Below are 20,769 nucleotides of genomic sequence, written 5' to 3'. Positions count from 1 at the left end.
ACACAGCATTATCTCTAAAAAGCGTTAAGGTGATAACCCAAATTCCCAACCAGAGGGTAATGCTTAAAATTATCTAGTTCTTGGATGGGATAGCTTCCAAGTGTATTTAATGACCTTAAACCTCAGAAAGCTAAGGGGCCCAAACGGGAACACAAAGACATACCTAGTACACGCTCAAATTTGGAAAAATACATGGGTAGGTATATCCATATTAAAAAGCATGGAAAAAAGAAACATCTAAAAGGAAAAAATCATATTAACAGTAATGATCTTGGGATGGGAATTATTTTTATCACAAAATAGTTTTCTGTATTTCACAACTTTTCTGTAACTTCTTCAAAAGGGGGGGGGGGGAAGTGATATTGGAGAGCTTTCATTGATCGATGTCCTATGCCTTGGCCAGTCCACTGGTTCGGGTCCGCTTTCCTCCACAGAGATTTCCAGACCTCACGTCTTCGAGGCAGGCATAATAATGCACTCTGCTAGGTCACCTGGGGTCATCTCACTGTAAAAACACGCCTGCCTCGGGGCTTCCCGGGGGAATCTGATGGCAGGTGGCCTGTGCACGGGGACCGCTGCGTGGGCAGCGCGCTGCGGCCCGCGCGCAACCGCACTACAAGCGTCCCGTCCCCGCGGCGTGTGAGCGCCGGAGCCCAAGCGGGCGCGTTTCCCACGTCACTTCGGGGCTCTCCGCCCCGGGGAGAGAGGCCAGAACCGTGCCCCGAATGCGCTTTGGTGTCATCAGGTGGCTAACCTCCGGCCACAGCGCGCCCCCCACTCCAAGCTGCCACCTTCCCAGGTGTATCTTCCTTTATGTACCCCTTTTCCAGGGGCTCCTGCATCATCAATGGGAAGCCGTGCACTTTACGAACCACCTCGACCCCTGGTTCCCAACACAGCTGGAAAGATGACGTTTCGGGCAAAGTGGCGGTAAAAGTCAACATATTTACCCTCACACTCTAGCCAGGGACCTTTCTAGGGACACCCCGTAACTTGATCAAGCCCAGAAGGGGGCAAAAAGTGCACCTCGAGCCAGCCAGGAGTCGAACCTAGAATCTTCTGATCCGTAGTCAGACGCGTTATCCATTGCGCCACTGGCCCTGTAGCAGCCCAACCCTCCCTGTGATGTAGATCACCCCTTGCGCAGCTTCCACAGGTTCCCCAGCACTGGCGCAGCATTTCCGCCCCCGGGGACGCGGCGCCCGCCCACGGCTCTCACCGCTCCTCCTTTCCCCAGCAAGCGCCCTCCGCCAATCCACAGCCGCAACGTCACGGCGCTCCCCGGCGCGCTCCAATCCGCGCGCCGTACAGCTTCTCTAGCGGGCGCGGGCGTGCGCACAAGTTTGTCCGCGGCCGCCTCCCGTCCGCTCGGGTCGAATGGGGCGGGGAAAGGGGTGGGGCGAGCCGGGCGCTGCGGCCGCGGAGCTGGGTGAACGGTAGCGCCGTGGAAGAAGCGGCGGCGCGGGGCGGAGCGGGCGGAAAGGGGAAGAAGGAGCTAGTGGTGCACGATGGCGGCGACGACCTACGAGCGGCTGAAGCTGTGAGTCCCGCGGACCGAAGGGGCCTGAGGGGTGGCGGGCGGGGCGGCAGGTGCGGGCCGCCGCCTCGGGCAGGGCTCCGGAGTCCCGGGGCTGCGGGCCGGGTGTGGGAGCCCCTGGCACCCCTCGCCTTCCCTGCCCGGCGCGGCCCGTCCTGGAGCTTGTAGCTTGCGGCCGCCCGAAGGCCCCGCTGGAGTCGCCACAGGCCCGGGAGCCCGAGGATGACAGTCTCGCCGCCTTTCTTCGCCCCGCTCGGCCTCAGCGCCCACGGCGGGAGGGCGAAGCTGCAGACCGGCTTCCAGCGAGCCCGGGTCGGCGTTGTGATGCGACAAGCTCGGGGCGTGCTGCACCCCACCCACTTTGTGTGTTGGAGAGGTGGCGGCTAAATTTATCTTTATCGCTTAGTAGAGGAAGAGAGAAGTTTTTTGTGTTGTTGTTGTTTTTTTCTTGTTTAATGGACCCATGACCGCACGTTAGAGTCCACACGCAAATGGACAAACCTTTAGCTGGGCATCAAAGCCCGCCTGACCAGCCTTCAGGACGCAGGAAAAAAGAACCGTCAAATACTCTTGAGATCCTAAAGGGTTTACCTGGTTTCAGCTATTGTGCAACTCAAGCACGAAGCAGGTTAAGTTCGTGTTGACAGCCAAAGGCTGTTCTCGAGAATTTTGGCAGTGCAGGTGGACTTTTCCGTAAAGCCAAGTTCTTGAGGCTTTGAGAAATAGGCTCTGGTTGTTAAGGTTGTAAATTGAGTGTTTGTAGGTTCTTTTGGCTTGTCCTGGATAAATAAAAAACACCCATTTCCCTTAGCATTACCGTGAGCTCTTTGGTTCTTTTGCGTCTGAATAACTTTTCTTCTACTTTGTGCTTCATGCTTTCCCTCTAGAATGAAAGTCCACTTGCCCTAGTGTGAGAATGTCCTTGGCCTCAGAAGCTAATGCCATTTGGGGGAAGCTTACCTATCCCTAAATGAGTTAAAATACCTTGGGACTTAGGCAGAGGTATCACATTTCCTTTGGAGGGATAGGAGGACATCCAAATGTGGTTTGGGCACTTCCTCTGCTCCCTGGAACCTCAAACTCACATAACTTTCTGGAAGGTTCAATTTAAAGTTAGGGATGCAAAAGTGGGAGTGAGGTCATCTACTCGACATGAGGTATTTTGCAGAAAAGGTGATTCCTTTCTCCTCAGCCCGCTCCCTTTGCCCCTTTTGTGTACTGTAATTCTCTTTGGAAACCTCAGCTGCACACTTCCCTCCACATTCTCCTTGTCAGGTTTCCTTATTCTCTCCCAGTTCCCCCTTTGCAAGGTGATCACCTTGTTGGTGAATGAATCCAGCGAAATGTCTGAAATGTCTTTGACTCCGGTACTGGCTGGGCGGGTGTCACGTGTTCTCGGCTGGCTAACTGGGCTATTGTTGACTATCTGAAAGTCACCAAAGGGTTTAATATAATCCTACGGCAGGTCTCAAATGCGTTCAAGCAATAGGGAGCCTTGGCTTGTTGCAGCTCAGGGTTAGGTCAGGGAATGCAGTTGAGTTTGTGGCAAAGATTGAATGGGATGGAGAACTGGAGAACTCTGATGATTGCCTATGTGTTGTCAAGGAGGCACTAAAGTCACCAGTACGATCTTTAAAAAAAAAAAAAAAAAAAAAGGCTCTATGTCCATAAAAGAGAAAGGAAATTTGGCCCTTAAGTGGTGGGGATGATGCTTTTGTATTGATTTTTATAGAAGTGGAAACTATGAATTTGAGTGAAAAGGTAAATCTGGGGTTATGTGAAAGTCACTCCTTGATTTGTTGGACCTCAACGTTATACCTCCCTCCCCCCCAACAAAAGTTTTGAGCGCTTGTGTCAATGTGAAGCCACCATTTTTTGTGTGTGTGATTTTTGCATTTCTTACCAAGAAGTTCGTGAGTTGGAGTCTTTGCTCTTAATCCTTCTTTTTGGCCCTTTCTGCTCCAAGGCATGCTGTTCAGGGTTTTTAAATGTGGCCTCTGACCTAAGGGATGGTTTTTTTAGATGCATTTGGGAGTGGCAGTAGTTTCTGACCCATGTAAGAATTAGTAGAACATAATAGCCATTTTTATTTAAAAACTATTTTAATTTTTTTAATGTTTATTTATTAAAAAAAATTTTTTTTTCACGTTCATTTATTTTCGAGACAGAGAGAGACAGAGCATGAACGGGGGAGGGGCAGAGAGAGAGGGAGACACAGAATCCGAAGCAGGCTCCAGGCTCCGAGCCGTCAGCACAGAGCCCGACGCGGGGCTCGAACTCACGGACCGCGAGATCGTGACCTGAGCTGAAGTCGGACGCTTAACCGGCAGAGCCACCCAGGCGCCCCTAATGTTTATTTATTTTTGAGAGAGTGAGAGAACACAAGCAGGGGAGGGGACAGAAAGAGGGAGGCACAGAATCCAAGGCAGGCTGCAGGCTCCGAGCCGTCAGCACAGAGCCGGACGCAGGGCTTGAACCCATGAACAGTGAGATCATGGCCTGAGCCGAAGTCGCAGGCTTAACCGACTGAGCCACCCAGGCATCCCAGACATAATAGCCATTTTTAAAAGCATACCTATAGATGTTTCAAGAAAGATCCATACAAGAGGTGGTTTGATTATTTATTACAAAGCTCAGTCTGTTACAGTATCGAAGTGCTGGGGATTTTAAAGAATAATTTGTTCTGCAAGTATCTCACCCATTTGCAGTCTGTCTCTGTCCTGCTATGGCGTTCACCTCGCCCTGGTTTTATCCTCTGCTCCCCTGCTTACAGTCCCCAGTTCCATCTTGCCTACAGGGCCGAGCCCACATTTCCTAGTCATCTGGGTCTGGTCTCTTCCCAAGCTGTCCCTTAATCTTAGGTCCCCTAATTGCCCAATGCATTTTTCCCCCTTCCACCACACTTGGCCACCCTCGTTTAGCCTCAGGGTTGGGCTTATTTATTTTGATCCTTCTACCCAAATGCCTTCTCCCTCTCTCCCCTCTTTCCATGCTGATCACATCCATGGGCCCATGGTAGGGCTGAGAGACGGCAGACTGTGTTAGTCAGAAGAGACGGAGAATCAAATGCTGACCTTGTTCACATGCTTTATGTTATGGCCACGTTACTTAATCTCTGGATCAGTTTTTCATCTGTAAAATGAGCACAGAACTACCTCACAGGATTATCATAAAGACTGAAAGAGTGTAAATGTAATTAACAGAGACTCACTTTCTCTAAGAAGGCTTTCCCCATGTCTTTCCCTTCACGGAGCTCCCATGACAGTCTGCTGTCATGGAGACCGGACGCCAAATGTGCATCTATCTGGTTTGCACCTTCTACCTGTTAGGATTGACAAGCGGTAGATTATTATCTCACCGACGGGAGGGCTGAGTAAGTCTGTCGCGCTGTTTGAACCTCTCACTGCCCCCTGGAAATGATGAAATCCCTATCGTGCATATTCTTTGTTGCAAATAGGTAGAACATATTAGAAATGCCTTAACGTTGATTCTTGGCTAGTCCTCGGTACCAAGCATAAAGCCTTGTGCAGAGAGACCCTCCTTGAATCACCTGAGTACATGAACTTGGCAGTGTAGAGTGTAGATGTAAGTAGACGTACGATGTGAGAGGGAGATATCACCAGCATTCGAAAAGAACCCAGCCTGGGGTAATTTGGGATGTATTCTGTTGAAGTAGCAGCAGCTGAGGTCATTCCATGTATATGATTGTCTTTCCAGTGCCTCTGAAGTCATAGGTTGATGTATATCCTCTGTCATCGTTGGAGATGGAGATCGTTGCCCTTGGCGAGCCATGCCACGGCAGAACTGGCCTTGGAACACAGCAGGCCCAGAGTCCAGAGATCTTTCCATTACACTGCATTATTCAAATTACCTTTTTTTCTTATCAGATTGCTTTCACTTTAGTCCTTGGATGTGCCTGGTATAGAAGCGAGTCACTTAGGTTTGAAAACAGCTGACGTGTCCATTTGGATTTTTAATATAGAAAACAGAATGTTGATATATTCAGAATTTAAAATTCTTCTTTTAAATGTTATTACTTAAAACAAATTTTTTTAATGTTTATTTTTGAGAGAGAGAGAGAGAGAGAGAGAGAGAGAGTGCAAGCGGGGAAGGGACAAAGAGAGAGAGGGAGGTACAGAATTCAAAGCAGGCTCCAAGTTCTGAAGTGTCAGCATAGAGCCCAACACGGGGCTCAAACCCACAAACTGTGAGATCATGACCTGAGCCGAAGTTGGACACCCAACCGGCTGATCACCCAGGTGCCCCTTTTAATGTTATTTTTGAGAGAGAGAGAGAGAGAGAGAGAGCGCGCGCACACGCAAGCCAGGGAGGAGCAGAGAGAGAAGGGGGCAGAGGATCTGAAGCAGGCTCCGTGCTGACAGCAGAGAGCCGGATGTGGGGCTTGAACTCTTGAACTGTGAGATCATGACCTGAGCCAAATTCGGGTACCCTTGACCTGAGCCAAATTAGGACCCTTAACCGACTGAGCCACCCAGGCACCCCTAAAATTCTTTTTACACATCCAGGCCATTCTAAATAATCTACCTTGTGACTCCTTTTTCTTTTCAAGTTACTGGTGTGAACATGAGTAACGTCAAACAATGAAAAAAGTGAAATTACGACATGATTACAACAGAAATCCACTCTTGGAAACATTTAAGGCACTCCCTGCCCCCCCCCGCCCTTTAAGAGGTCAACTGAAACAGGTGTAAGACAGGAAATCCTTTCGAAAGTGAATTCGGCTGCAGCTTGCCTCTGGAGAAACACTGTTGCCTTGGTTAGCAGGTCCCCTTTCTTCTGAAAAGTTGGCCACGGTTGTGAGGTCAGTGGGGCAGATGTGATGCAACCCTGAACAGATACGAACTAAGCTGCACGGCGAGGAAGACACAGGCGGTCTGGCAGTACAAGGAACCATCAGCATATTCACACATCTTTTTGTAAGGAGGGATGGAGGGAAGGGAAGGTTATAAATTTGGGCACGGGTAAGCGGAGTTTGCATCCAAGGTGTTAGTTGGGTTGGGGTTCAGGCTAGAGTGTCTATGTTAGTGCTAGGCTGCGTCAGATCACTTGCTGCTTGTTTTAACTGCGTGTTCCAGAGCCTCACATCCAGCCTACTGAGCGCAAACTCTCTGAATGTGGGGTCTGGGAATCTGCGTGTTTAACTAGCTGTCCCGGTGGTTCTTACGCACGCTACAGGGTATTTGGGGGCCGTGTGAAGCAGAGTGAGAACTAAAGCACACCGGTTGGTGAGTAGAACAGCATTCTTTGGGAGGCTTGGGGCCCTGGAAGATTTTGCTGTAGATCAGAGCTTTGCAGTAGATTAGAGCTTCAGATTAGGCGGCAGGTAGACCTGGGCCTGTGAAGGAGTCCAGTTTGGGGAGATAATGGGTTTTAGGATGTGCAGAAAATAGGAGGGACCTCAAGGTTCTGAGGAAGAAGATGGAACTAAAATGAATTAGCTTCCTGGAAATATCAACTCTTTGGGATCGTGTTGGGCTCCTGGGTTGTCTGGGATGAACCTGGGTTCTAAGAGAGGTCCTGAGCAGGGGCTCAGTGAGGAGGAAACCCCGGGGCCCAAAGGGCAGATGGATGAGGGGTGGTGGGAACACCTTCTGGGTGTATGTGTAGTGGGCTCAGAGGACCGACCCTCTTTACTGTCTGAGTTCTTACTTCTTGCCAGCCAGATCTAGTAAAATGTTACTCCTGTATGCTTGGAACGAGAGATGGGGTAATTTTGATTATGAGGATTTTGATTTCTTTATATAAAATTGTTGAGAATATGTTTTTTTGCTACAGTTTTGTGACATGACAGTTGACGTGCTTCTGCGCAAGTAGAAACGTTATTTTAAATTGTGCTAAAATATACGTAGGATTTATCGTCTTAAGCGTTTGTAGGTATACACGGGTCAGTGGCATTCACATCGTTCAACCATTCCAGCCACCCATCTCCAGAACTCTTCATCTCGCAAAGCTAAAACTCTGCACTCATTAAACAGCTCTCCATTCCTCCTCCCCTGGGCTCTGGCAGCCACCGTTCTACTTTGTATGTGTGTGAGTTTGGCCCCTGTAAGTACGGTGGAATCGTCCAGTGTTTGTGCCTTTGTGACTGGCTTATTTCCACTTGGCGTAACGTACTCAGCGTTCCTCCATGTTATAGTATGTGTCAGGATTTCCTTTCTGATGGCTCAACAATACTCCATTTTATGTATCTACTATGTTTTGCTTCCCACTCATCCGTGGATGGACGCTGGGGTTCCTTCCACCTTTTTGGCTGTTACGAATACTACTCCTGGGAGCATGGGTGTATAAATATCTCTGCGAGACCTTGCTTTCAGTCCCTTTGACTGCATACCCAGCAGTGGAATTGCCGGGTGATAAGATACTTCTCTTTTTAATCTTTCCGAGAGATCGCCGTGCTGTTTTCCCACGGTGGCCACACCGCTTCATGTTCCCACCAGCAGCACACACTGTTCCAGTTTCTCTACATCCTCACCAACACTTGTTTTGTTTCTCGTACTAGCTATTCTAATGGGTGTGAGGTCAGCAGATGGTAATATTTTGGAAGTGGGCTAATTTTGCCCTCTGGTTGTGACAGGATTCTGAAAAGGTTAGTCGTTGCCTGGAAATGTCACCGTTACGGGGGGAAAGGGGGATGTTTTCAGACACGAGAAAATCATATTGCCAACTCTGAAAAAAAAAATATTTTGTGTTTATATTATAATTAAATCCGTTGCTTTTAAAATTTGACAAGGGTAGTTTTTAAAAAGCACTCTTAAGAGCTCGTGAATCCCAGTTGGCTATAAGATTAAATGCATTTCTATTAAGTATAATAGAATTGCCTTCGTTGAGTTCAGCTTGTAGTCCTCTGAATTTTCTTTTTTATCTCATATGTGGGCAGCAATCTATGAAAGCAAAACAGTCAGCCAAATGAAAGTAGTCAAAAGAGGAAGTAATTATTATTTATAAAGTATTCTGCTTTTTCGATGTATCTTCCAGAATACGTATCATCTTACTGGAGAGCAGAACTCAGGGTGGAAAGAACCGAGGTAGTTGTCTTGTTCAGTTAGAGTTTTTGGTTCATGCCTGTGGGATTCGGACCACCTCACCGGACAGCGTATATCGGACCAGAGCAATTTTGAGCGTCTGGTATTACTGCGAACTTCAGACATCTCATACCATCCGCATAGTTAATGACCAGATAACCTTCTTGGATGGAGTCTTCTTGCCTTGACTTGCAAAATCTAGTTCGTAGAAAAAGTCACGTGAGAGAGTTTAATGAAATGAGAGACTTCACAGCAATTGAGGGCCATTCTTTTGGCTGTAGAGAGAGGACCGTCTCCCAGATTTTCGGTTATCATGGAGTCTTCTGTCTCGGCGTCCATATATTTATTAGGTTGAGAACTCAGTGTGGCCTGTCGACTGGTTAATTTGGAAAAGCTCCGGGCGAGATGGTCAGCGGCAACGCTTTGTGGACTTTCTGATCCGAGAGCCACCGCTTTTGCTCCCCCTTGTCCTCCCGTTAGTGATACTGTGCCCTCCAATCCACTTAACGTTTGACCTGTCAAGATCTTTCCTTAGCTAGGAGAAAGGAAAACAGTTTTTCAAATCCTTTTTACTTCCCCCCCCCCCCCTGAGCCAAAGAAAACATGAGTTAAGCACCATAGAAAAAACCCCAACCTGATGTAGGTATTTGCTGACTAATTATGTTATATTCTCTAAGAATACCGAGGGAGCTTCTGCTGTCTTCTTGTGCGAAATACCACGGGGAACGGACAAGCAGAGTCCTTGTCTGCAGAGACTTGGTGGTCTGTTTGGTGGAATTCTGAAAGGAAAAATGATAATGAAACCGCGCACGTCAGCAGAAATTGCCCACTGGATGCTTTCCTCCGGTGTTTCTGGTGGTTAGTGCTGGAGAGCCGCAGTTAATTTCACTGGCTTTTGAAATGAAACCCCTGGAGCATAAAACTTACCAAATACAATTTACTGGGTAAAGCTCAGATACTTCGGGTCAGTGTCAAGGCCAGTGAGAGAAGGGCGGGAAGAGGCAAAGAAGAGGAAGACAGCAGAGGAACGTGTAGACGTCTCTGAGTTGAGACGACACCCGCTGGGATCCTCGGTGGGGTTCTGAGTCCCCACGCGTCCTTACTCTTGGAAATGCCCACCAGCTGGCGGTCACCGTTCATACCTACATCGCTGCAGTTCGTAAGCCGTTCTCGAGAACGTTGTCCGAGCAGGCTGGTGGCAGCACCGGCGGCTTGGATTCTGGCAGCATCCTCTGAGAGGCAAGATCCAGCAACGGTCCGAGCCCCATTGGGCCAGAACTCTCTGTCTTGATCCACATAACTCTTATTTTTGTTTTTGCTGTTTTAACACATTTTTAAACTTAAATTTTTATTTTAATATAATACCTGTCTATGGCTCAAAAGTAAACAGTACACAGAGCTTATAATAAAAAAGAGAGCACCCTTCTGTACTTCTAATTCCCACTGTCCCAGAGACCTCGACTTTCAACATTTTCATCTCTCTCTTTTGGTATTTTACTCCCCATTTTTTTTTTTCAAGATTTTATTTTGGGGATGGGGAGAGGCAGAGGGCAAGAGAGAACCTCAGGCAGGTTCCATGTCCAGTGGGGAGCCTGGTGTGGGGCTCGATCTCCAAACCCCAAGATCATGACCTGAGCCAGTCAAGAATCAGACACTTAACCGATGGAGCCACCCAGGCGTCCCACATGACTTTTTTTTTTTTTTTTTTAATGTGCCTGTTGCTAATTAATCTTCACTCCCTGTGACAGCAATAAGATTCCTCTCAAACACGCTGGGTAACTATGAACTCAGTTTCTTCCCTGAGATTTACCTCTGGGAGCCCGGTACCCTCTGCTGTAATCTGTGGACTAGTTTTTCTTTAGGCCTGTTGCATAGCTGTTGTTCTGGACAATACCTTTGTTCAGAGAACTTCTTCTGCTTCTTTCCTGTTTTGGATTCTCAGTCTAACTCATTCCATTTTGGTGAAACAAACTTTCCCTTCTTTCTAAGAGTGAATGAAAGGAATCTTCTGAGATGTTGCACATCAGAATGTTTTCATTCTATCCTCATGCTTATTTGACAGTGTGGGTGACTATAGAATTCTCAGTCAGAAATTATTACCCTGTAGAATTTTATTTTATTTTTTTAATGTTTATTTATTTATGAGAGAGAGAGACAAAGTTGTGAGCAGGGGAGGGGCAGAGAGAGGAAGGCACGGAATCCAAAGCAGGCTCCAGGCTCCGAGCTGTAGCACAGAGCCCGACGCGGGGCTCGAACCCACGAACCGTGAGATCATGACCTGAGCCGAAGTTGGACGTTTAACCGACTGAGCCACCCAGGCGCCCCCTTTTTTTTAAAAATTTTTTTTTAATGTTTATTTATTTATGAGAGAGAGACAAAGTGTGAGCAGGGGAGGGGCAGAGAGAGAGGACAGAATCTGAAGCAGGCTCCAGGCTCTGAGCCGTCAGCACAGAGCCCATATCCTGTAGAATTTTAAAGACCTGCTGTTGAATAGTCCAGTGAGTGTGCTGTTGCTGGATAATCCAGTATTGTGGCTGTTGAATATTTCCATGCTTCTTTCTCTTAATTTTTTTTTTTTCCTGGTAACTTTTGGATTGTCTCTATGGTGTTTAGAAGTTTGATGCTTACTGTGCCTTTGTGTGTGTGTGTGTGTGTGTGTGTGTGTGTGTGTGTGTGTGTGTTTCCGTTTGGGGTTTGTTTTTTTTTTCTTTGAAATATTTTCTTGCTTCTTTTTCTTGTGTGGTCTTTTGGAATTCTTGCTGTGAATGTATGTTGGAAATCCTGGATCAGGCTCCTCTTTCTGTCTTTCCCCTTCCCTCCCCCCACCTCCTCCCTTCCCCTTCCTCCCTCACCCCCTTCTTCCTTCCTGTGCTTTCCTGTTTTATAGCTCTTATCTTTTTATTCTGTTCTCAGGGAGAGTTCTTCAGTTTTATCTTCCAGCCTTTCTGCTGAATACTCAAATTATTATTTCTGCTCTCAGTCCAAGAATATGTTCTTGCTTTTTTTATTTTTGGATAACAGTTTATTTGGGCTTTTCTTTCCTTTTTTTTTTTTTTTTTTTTGATGTTTATTTATTTATTTTGAGAGAAAGAGCACGAACAGGGGAGGGGCAGAGAGAGGGAGAGAGAGCTCCAAACTGTCGGTGCAGAACCCAACGCAGGGCTCCAACTCATGAACCGTGCGTTCATGAACTGAGCCCAAATCAAGAGTCAGATGCTTAACTGACTGAGCCACCCAGGCGCCCCTGTTCTCCCTTTCTGAACGTGCTTTTTTTTGGTCCCTCTGTCATGAATGCGATGTCTTCTTTCTGAGGCTCTCGCCTATAAACGTGTTTTGAAGTTACAGTCTGTTCCCGGCATAGTTTGTTTATCCAGTGTTCCTTTTCTGTTTGTTTTGGACTCTGTCTTATGTGATGGAAGCTTTTCCTAGTATCTGATGATCCTTGGTTGTCATTTCATGTTGAAGAAGGAAATTGATTGGAGGGTCTGCTTGTGGGTCAGGACATTTCAACTGGTGGCCTTCGCTGTAGAGGGATTGCACAGGAACTCAACTCTTTGATGAAGCCACAGGTGGCAGCTGCCGGTCTGTGCTTTCGGGACAAGTTGATTTAGAGGTGGTGTCAAAGCTCCTGTGGGGGCTCAGGGAGAGGGGTGATGCGAACTGGTCCACCGGCTCTCTGGGAGTCTGACAGAGGAAGAGGGTTGGATGATGTTCCCAGTCTGTGGGTGGACCCTGTCCACGTCTCCTGGTTTCATCTGGCTGTCTCACCCTGGTCCTCAGCTCTGCTGATGAGTGGAGGCCAGAGAGCATCTTCCGTTAACTGTTCTAAGCATTCAGTCCCAGGGTCGGCGAGGGCAGGCGCCTGCTGTAGGCTGTCGGCCCATAGGTGATTGGACTCTGCTGATTGGTGAGTCAGGCCATTTCCAAGCACTGTCTGTCTTCCAGACCTGCATTCGAATGGCTCGTGTCTGCCCCACGGCCTGCACCCACCTGTCGGTACCCCTTAGACTCCGTGTTCTCAAAGAATATCTGGGCTTTTTTTAATGGAGGGTTTTCACTCTTGGAAATTCATTTCACTGTACTTCAGTTAAAATTTTAATTTGTTGATCCCATTTCGGATGTGTCTGTCTAGACTGGAAACGTTATATGTGATATTTTTCATATTCTTATAAAAATTGTCAAGTAGCAAGGTGTAACCAGCACTTCATGCTGTCTTAAAGCCAACGTTGTCTTTTGTACTAAGAGCTTTTTTCTTGTTATAGACTCATATCTACAAATAAGAAAGACATTCATAATTTTTATTCTCATTCTGTATTCTGGAATATTTGATAAATCAGAGGTCTGTTTTATGTGGTCTTCATATTTGGGGGTATATATTTAGTAGGACGTACTTTGATTCCAGCATCTACCTATCAAAACTAAATTGTTCAGATGGGGTACACGTGGCAAAGATATCAGTACCTCCCGTTGTATTATGTCTTTAAAGTGTGAATTGAATACCTTTTCTGGGCCTGTGTCACCATCCTGTCAAGAAAGTTTGCAACTTTTCTCCCTTCTCTCTTAAAGGATGTTTTTGTTAATAGTAAAAAGTTGTCGTCTCTGTGAGTCAGCCCTTTTATTCTTTGCAAAAGTACTTCGCAAATGCCCGCTTAATTCTCGCTGCTGTTCTGTGAGGTAGTGAGGGTCGGCGTTCGCGTCCCCCAGGCTGGATGAAGGGTTGATGTCGGGGGCAGCAATGGGTGGGGGCAGGGGGCTGGCGGCATTCACCCCGGGCGGAACGGTGACGATGGAAGTTACTGAGACCCACGTGGGCAGGACAGCAGAGGAGAGGCCGTCTGCCAGGAGGCGGTGGTGAGGGGCCATAGTTACAGGGCGACTTGGGGGCATACGGGGATGTGTGGAATTTTCCCTTTTTCCGTGACCTTAGGCACTGTGCCTGGTTGTAAGTAGCCCATTGGTTACTGAGGGCCTACGGCTCTTTCCAGGTGGGTGGCTTCATAAACCTGTTTGCACCACCCGTCTGCCTTCCCTGCCGGTCTCCGTGGGCCCTTTTGCCCTGGCACGTGCCCCTTGCTCAAGCCCGTGGCCTGAAAGCAGCCCGGCCCGGACGGAGATGTCCTGTTGACGGAGATCCCTTGTCTTTGTTCACAGCCGCCAGGAGCGTTTTTACGTTTCATTTAATCCTCAGGAGGATTGATCATCTGCCCCGCATCCCCACCTTGGCCAAGTCACCCTAGATTTATTAATTTATTTTGTATAGCAGTTCCCTCTCAAATCACTGAATTACTTCCTTGCGCACTGATTGTCTCCCATTAGAATGTAGGCTCTGTGAGTCAGGGACTCGACTGGTACCCAGAACAAGGGCTGGCAGGAGGTGGACACTCGGAACTTGGCCAGCATTACGTCGCTGGTAGCGGGCAGGGTCAGGGGCAGAACCGCTGTATTTTTGACTGCAGATCTTGAGGCCTTTTCAGTGCGATGCTCCTAACACGGTGCTCTTCTAAAGTGTTGAAGGTAGTGTTTCGATCAGAGGCTTATGGTCAGTTATGTGAGTGCTGGTTTTTGATTTCCCATCCCGACGAGGCCTCCATGTGTATGTTGACTGACCGTGCTTCTGGGGGGTTGCTTTGCCACTACTGGGACGAGAACAAGTCACAGGTAGTTCACTTGATGGGGAGGCAGCATTGGCAACAGACTGCTCCTTATCAGTGCTGGAATCATTATTTTAAAAGTAAGACCACAGAGGAGAGATTCTTTGTTGTTCCTCAGATACTGGAGGTGGGACAGGAAGTCTCAGGATAGCGCCAGCAATTGTATGAAAGTATTTCACGGGGCTCTCTCAGGTCCTAAGCCTGTTTAAGCCTCAAAGAATGCGGTAGAACACCCGTGCTGCACGGGCAATCACAGGGTTTAGAGTGTGGAGATTGGGGACTCTTAAGAGTGAGGCTCCGCAGAAAGGCATCTGCTTTGGAGACAGAACTTTCTTTGAAGGCTTTTTTTCTTCTTTTTCTAATGTTTATTTATTTTTGAGAGAGAGAGAGAGAGAGCAAGCAGGGGAGGGACAGAGAGAGAGGGAGGAGACAGAGAATCTGAAGCAGGCTCCAGGCTCTGAGCTGTCAGCACAGAGCCCAGTGCGGATTTCGAACTCGCGAACCGTGAGATCATGACCTGAGCCGAAGTCGGACGCTTAACCAACTGAGCCACCCAGGCGCCCCTCTTTGAAAGCTTTTATAAAGAAGTCTTGCTTTTGAGGTCTGTTTTTTTTATTAATTTTTTTCCTATTTGTTATTTTACTCTGTTACCCACATCCTAGTCACTCATGCTTGTGTAATTCTTACCACATGGTTAGGTCTTCAGTAAAGTTCTTGAATTACTCTTAGAGGGCAACTTACACTTGCACAAAACATCTGCAGGTAACAACCGGTGTGTTGGTTTTGTTTGGTTTAGTTTCAATGATTTAAGACTAGGTGACTACCCTGTGAGTAGATTGTCCGGAACTTTGTCATAGTCCTGTTGGTTGGTTTCAGGACTCTCACTTTTTTTTTTTTTTTTAAATAGATTTATTGGAAGTACAAAGTTTCCTGACATATAGAGTAAATTCCATATATTTCAGGAGTACAGTTTGATCCGTTTGGACATATTTTCACACCCACAAAACCATCCCCAGTCTGAAGATAACGGACACCTCCCTCACCCTGGAAAGTTTTCCTCGTGCCGGCTCCGCCTTCCTTTCCCCCTCCATATGAGTCAAAGCCACAACTCCCCTGAGACCCAGCCACATTCCACCTCTAGGCGGTCACCCAGGAGAAACGGAGGGGAGGATACGTCTGCCTTAGACTTGTAGTAGGATGTTCATGGAACCTTTGTTAATATCCCAAACTGGAAGCAGCTCAGATGTCCACCAGCAAGTGAATGGGTAAAGAAGCTGTGATGTGTGATGTAAATCCACTGGAACGTTCTTCAGCATCAGGCCAAGGAAGGAACTGCTGTATTTCGTTTGAGTTGAAGACTGCCGTTTTTAAGGCAGATTTGTCTTCTTTGTTGCATTTTGCTTAATTTATATTGAAATTGATTGATTTTCATTCCCTTAGCAACTCCCCCCCCCCCCCCCATCCAATGGAGGAAACTAGCCTAGTATTAAAAAGTTGGTTATAGATGAAGTATAAAAGGATGTAAGTTGTGTTTGGCTACTTAAAGGTTGAGAACTTGTAGTCAGTAATGGTCAGTACAGTTTCTATAATCCCACATAGCTTTTTTTTTATATATAAATTTTTTTTTTTTAATGTTTATTATTGAAAGTCAGAGAGAGTCAGAGCCGTGAGCAGGGGAGGGGCAGGGAGAGAGGGAGACGCAGTCCCAAAGCAGGTTCCAGGCTCCAGGCTCCAGGCTCCGAGCTGTCAGCACAGGGCCTGATGCGAGGCTCGAACTCACAAACCTCGAGATCATGACCTGAGCCGAAATCGGATGCTTAACTGACTGAGCCACCCAGGCACCCCATTTAATGTTTGTTTATTTTGAGAGAGGGAGCATGCGAACAGGGGAGATGCAGGGAGAGCGAGAGAGAGAGAATCACAGTCCAATGCGGGGCGCAAACCCACAACTGCGAGATCATGACCTGAGTTGCTGTCAAGAGTTAGATGCTTTACCAACTGAACCACTGAGGCATTTCTGTAATCCCACATAGTTTACACGCCATCTGTATATGAGAGACAATGTCAGTGATGGTTGCATGGATTTGTATAAGATTTTTCACGGGCAAGGCAAGTGGAATAGAGGAAGTAGAGTTTAAAAGGAAAGGAAAAGGGGTGCCTGGGTGGCTCGGTCGGTTAGGCATCTGGCTTTGGCTCAGGTCGGGATCTCACGGTTCACGGGTTCGAGCACAGAGCCCAATGTCGGGCTCTGTGCTGACGGCTCGGAGCCTGGAGCCTGCTTCGGATTCTGTGTCCCCCGCTCTCTCTCTGCCCCTCCCCCACTCGTGCTGTGTGTGTCTCTCTCTCTCTGTCAAAAGTAAACATTGAAAAAAAATTTTTAATGTGTTTCTTAGTATTTTTAGCTAATACGCCTTGCTTGCTAGGTGTCAGATGTAATTCTAAGTGCCTCTCACAGAAGCTCATTTTATCCTCACCCCAGCGTTGTTTGCTGTCTGATAGGATCCCTATTTTATGAATAAGGGAACCGAAGAACAGAGGATGAGTAACTTGCCTGAGGTCACACAGCACACAGTCCGGTTCTGTAGACTGGTCCTGACTACCGTGCTACATTCTGCACCGTGTTGGATATAATAAATTAGAATTTATTATGATTTTCTTGTGGGAGTCAAGCGGGGGTCCCCCCCCACCCTCCCCGCAAACCTCCTGAGCGTAATACACAAGGGAAAAGAGTTACACCTCATGTGTGAGGACAGCAGAACTGTTCTTCGGTAGCCGGGAAATCAGTGCCAGGAAATCAGTGTGATGTCGGATGTAAGCACTGCTGAAATTCTTACAATAAGTAGCTTTCTAAAAAGTATTCCTATTTTTAGAAGTCTCCATTTTGTCTGGTTTAGGTATTTATGGCTTTACATTTCTTTTTAGGCACATCACACCTGAAAAATTTTATGCGGAAGCTTGTGATGACGGAGCGGATGACGTACTTGTCATCGATCGCGTGTCCACAGAAGTCACCCTGTCAGGTATTTCACAGCCAGGGGCCGAGGCGGCCGGCAGGACTTTGTACCGAAGTTGCCGGTGTGGTCATTAAAGTAAACGCCGCAGGGGTGTGGCTCCCGGAGCTGCGGCAACCCCTGCCACCTCGTTTGATTTTTATGCATTCATCTCAGGCTTCCTCCATTTCATGAAAAAGGAGGAATCGGCTTGAAGGTTTTCCCATCTGTAAGGCTTTAAAAACATAATTATCTCTTGACCCGTTCCCTCATCTGTGCTCTAACAGGATTGGTTTTGTTGGTGTCTTACTTCCTTTCTAGCTGTAAGATTTAGGGTATTTGAGTGTAAAGAAAGTTGAACGTTAAGCGTGTGGAAATTTAACAGCTGCTTTTGATTTTGACAATATTCATGACTATGAGGATAATTCAGTAAGTGGAAAATTATATATATATATATATATATATATATAATTTATATATATATATATAATATATATATATATATAATATATATATATATATATATATATATATGCCTCGATATGTGTTACTGACTAAAACTTACATTTTAGGCAAGTAGTATTCCTATGCTGTATCTGTCTATATCTTGTCTGTCTGTCCAGTTATATTTTGGTTTTGGTTCTCTGGGGTGTTGAAAACAATTTTTTTTCCCGATTGTATGGAACACTGATTTCTGATTACGTGCGAAATAATTTCGGTGACTAATGTACCAGGTGGTATCACATTTAGAATGTCATATTTCAGTTGTTTAAATATTCACCTCTACACAGAGTCCTCTGTATGTTTTTTAAGTATGATATTTGAGTAACCAAAGAGTAAGCGTTCAGTAAACAGTATATATCCTTTGAGTGGAGAAAGTGAAATATGAAAATACAGAGGATAGTAAAGTTTAAGAAGGAGATGGCCATAAATTTCTATTTCCTTGGTTACCTGGTTATTTTGATAAGTACCATCCATAGTTTTTCTTTGACCAGATGGAATTAGAGGTCTGTTTTCGCTTGATAATTTGGCATTACCTATATCTATTAGCTGATAGCTGCTTTCTTGAGAGAGTGTGAGCGGGGAAGAGAGAGAGAGAGAGAGAGAGAGAAAATCTTAAGCAGGCTCCACAGTCAGCATGGAGCCCGATGTGGGGCTCGATCCCATGACCCTGGCATCATGACCTGAGCTAAAACCAAGAGTCAGATACACAACTGACTGAGCCAGCCAGTCTCCCTTCAATTATTTTTGACCTTTCAGTGACATTTCTTTGTGGGTAGAGACCACAGACCCGTTTGAGGGGTCAAAGCTGAAGGTCATGAAGAGCTTGGACGTAGGAAGGACACCAAGCTGTCATCAGTAGACGTGAGGAGATACTTGGACCTGAAGCCGGTGGTGATGAGGGGCTGACTCACTCACCTTTGCTCTGCTACTTGTTTCCTGTTGTTTTGTTTTCTTTTTTTAACTTTTGGGAATCCAGACCATTGCCATGAAAAGAGGGGTTTGTTTGTTTTTTCCCTCCATGAAAAACTAACATGTATTCTTGGGAATTACCTGTTTTATTGCTTTTGTACTGCAGTTAATGTAACTTAGAGCTCCATGAATCAATAGTACCTTAAGTTTATCAGATGATCTCTGTATATTCAGGATTTTCTCTAAGCTTTTCGGTGCGCTGCCCCATGTGTCATGTTTGGTCGTTGTGGCACTGCTGAGTAAATTGAATCACAGAGAAACAGAGGTGAATCTCAGACCTTATTCAGAATTACTTTGTTCAGGATAACAGGACGCGGATTGGCAGCGGTGTTTCAGAATGAGTTAGTTCTAGGATGGTAATCAAACTAGGACTGGAGGAAACATTGGGCAGCCCCCCCATGGCCGGCCCTGAAGGAAGCTGGGAACAGCTGTGTTTCCCTGTAGGCCTCGCCTCCTTTGTTCGCCCCTGAGGTGTGAGTCTGGCAGAGGGAAGAGAGGTGGATGTGGCAAAGTCAGTCCCTTGATGGCGAGGCCCGGCCTTCCCCGCTTCGGGGGCATCGTTCCCTAGACTTCTACAGGTGTGTTTTGTGAAACACCCAGGCTGAAAGTTGAATAATCATGAAATGAACCCTATCATCGAAGATGCTCTTTTACTAACAAGGGCGTTATTGGTAAAGTCACGGTTAATGGTGGTGCCTCCCTGCGCACCTGTGTTTCCTTCCTCCCTTGTCCCCTTGTCCCTTGGGTCTCGTCCACATTTGTAGAGGCGGACGGGCAGGTCTGTGCCTCCCATTAATTTCATGCTGAGATTAAATTCATGCCCTCCCCCCCCCCCCCCATTAACTTTCTAACTCTCTTAAATAGACAGGGACTTAAGTTTCTGGCAAGAAGTTGAATAAATCTGGTTGAAAAATGACCGTAGAAGTATCCCACGATTTACCTGATGGGCATCCTGAAGCATGTTACTTTGGGCACCTGACTCTAGACAGCAGAAGCCTTTACATGTCACATGGACATATGATTTCATATTTTGCCAAAATGGAGGTCTAACACCGATGAAGGACCCCTGCTTCCTTAGCACAAATCATTGTGCTTAGGAATCCTTAGCACAGTATTGACTGTGAAGTAACTTCTGAAATCAGATTAAATTTCCTTTTCTATCAGTGAGCTTTTTCTATGTGATTTTTCTTTTCTTTTCTTTTCTTTTTCTTTTAAAGTCAAGAAAGATATTCCTCCTTCAGCTGTCACAAGACCAATATTTGGTATCCTGGGCACAATCCATCTGGTGGCAGGTAAGAACATAAGCTAAGACGGGCGAAGAGGGTAATTAAACTGACACGGTAGAAGACGAAGGCACACTCCTGTTGTGTTCTGGGCAATAATGTAGGTCAGGTATTTGTCATTGATTTCGAGAAGTGACATATTCCAAATGACAGGTGGTTACATCTATCAGCCTGAGGTTCTGCTAAACAAAACAAAACAAAACAACCCACCGGTTTTGTTTTTGGTTTTATTTCAACTAGAGTTGAAATCCTTAGTCAACTAGACCTTTCCTCGTAAATTCTAAGAGTACTTAAATAAACATTTTCGTGTGCTGATGGACCAGAGTATTCTATACCATCGGTCCCATATCGAGGTTGAACATGACATAGTGCATGTTGGAGAATATTACTTGGTTCTGAGTTACTAAGGAAAGTGATTTTGTTTATCTAAATGTCGTCTCATTGAACTTAAAACAAAAAAACTCCTATACTGTCAGGCAGCGTGCTAGAGGTTGAGTTAGAGAAGATGCTGGGCCCTTTTGTCCTGCAGTTTACAGTCTAGTGAGAGATGCATGTAAGTAGGGAATTACCACAGTACAGCGTGACTGGTTCTGGGAGAGAGTTGTACAAGGAAGACTTCAGGAAGGGCACTTGTGGGTAGAGCCTTGAACAGGGCTTCAAAATTAATTTCACGGTAAGAGCTTAGTTTGTTTTATTTGCGGGAGGAGGAGGTGGCCAGGATCACGGCCGGGGTTCACGGTGCTGCGATGGCTTCTTAATTCTGGACAGTTCACCTTTGTGATGTTGCAGTGA

At 46.5% G+C, this 20,769-nt stretch overlaps 1 protein-coding gene and 1 non-coding gene across 5 annotated transcripts in view; one reads left to right on the top strand and one right to left on the bottom strand.

Moving 5' to 3' along the window:
• Window positions 1–1,028: 1,028 nt before the first annotated feature.
• On the bottom strand, window positions 1,029–1,101 carry TRNAR-ACG (transfer RNA arginine (anticodon ACG)). Its single transcript has one exon. It is a non-coding gene; the product is annotated as a tRNA-Arg (tRNA).
• A 296-nt stretch (window positions 1,102–1,397) lies between these two features.
• The window catches only part of SACM1L (SAC1 like phosphatidylinositide phosphatase), a 58,846-nt gene continuing 39,474 nt past the window's right edge, over window positions 1,398–20,769 (top strand). For 3 of the 4 annotated variants that reach the window (XM_058727251.1, XM_058727249.1, XM_058727248.1), the window contains exons 1-3: window positions 1,398–1,540; window positions 17,154–17,251; window positions 19,912–19,986. In XM_058727251.1, the coding sequence (XP_058583234.1) occupies window positions 1,509–1,540; window positions 17,154–17,251; window positions 19,912–19,986 (205 nt within the window). In that variant the 5' untranslated portion in view covers window positions 1,398–1,508. Of the gene's footprint in view, window positions 1,541–17,153; window positions 17,252–19,911; window positions 19,987–20,769 lie in introns of those variants that run through there. The other variant, XM_058727252.1, reaches the window with a different exon arrangement.

The sequence above is a fragment of the Neofelis nebulosa genome, chromosome 4, assembly GCF_028018385.1.
Source record: "Neofelis nebulosa isolate mNeoNeb1 chromosome 4, mNeoNeb1.pri, whole genome shotgun sequence".
In the NCBI taxonomy this organism is placed as follows: domain Eukaryota; kingdom Metazoa; phylum Chordata; class Mammalia; order Carnivora; family Felidae; genus Neofelis; species Neofelis nebulosa.
Note: the sequence above shows the minus strand (reverse complement) of the source record. Positions and strands in the feature narration are given on the sequence as shown.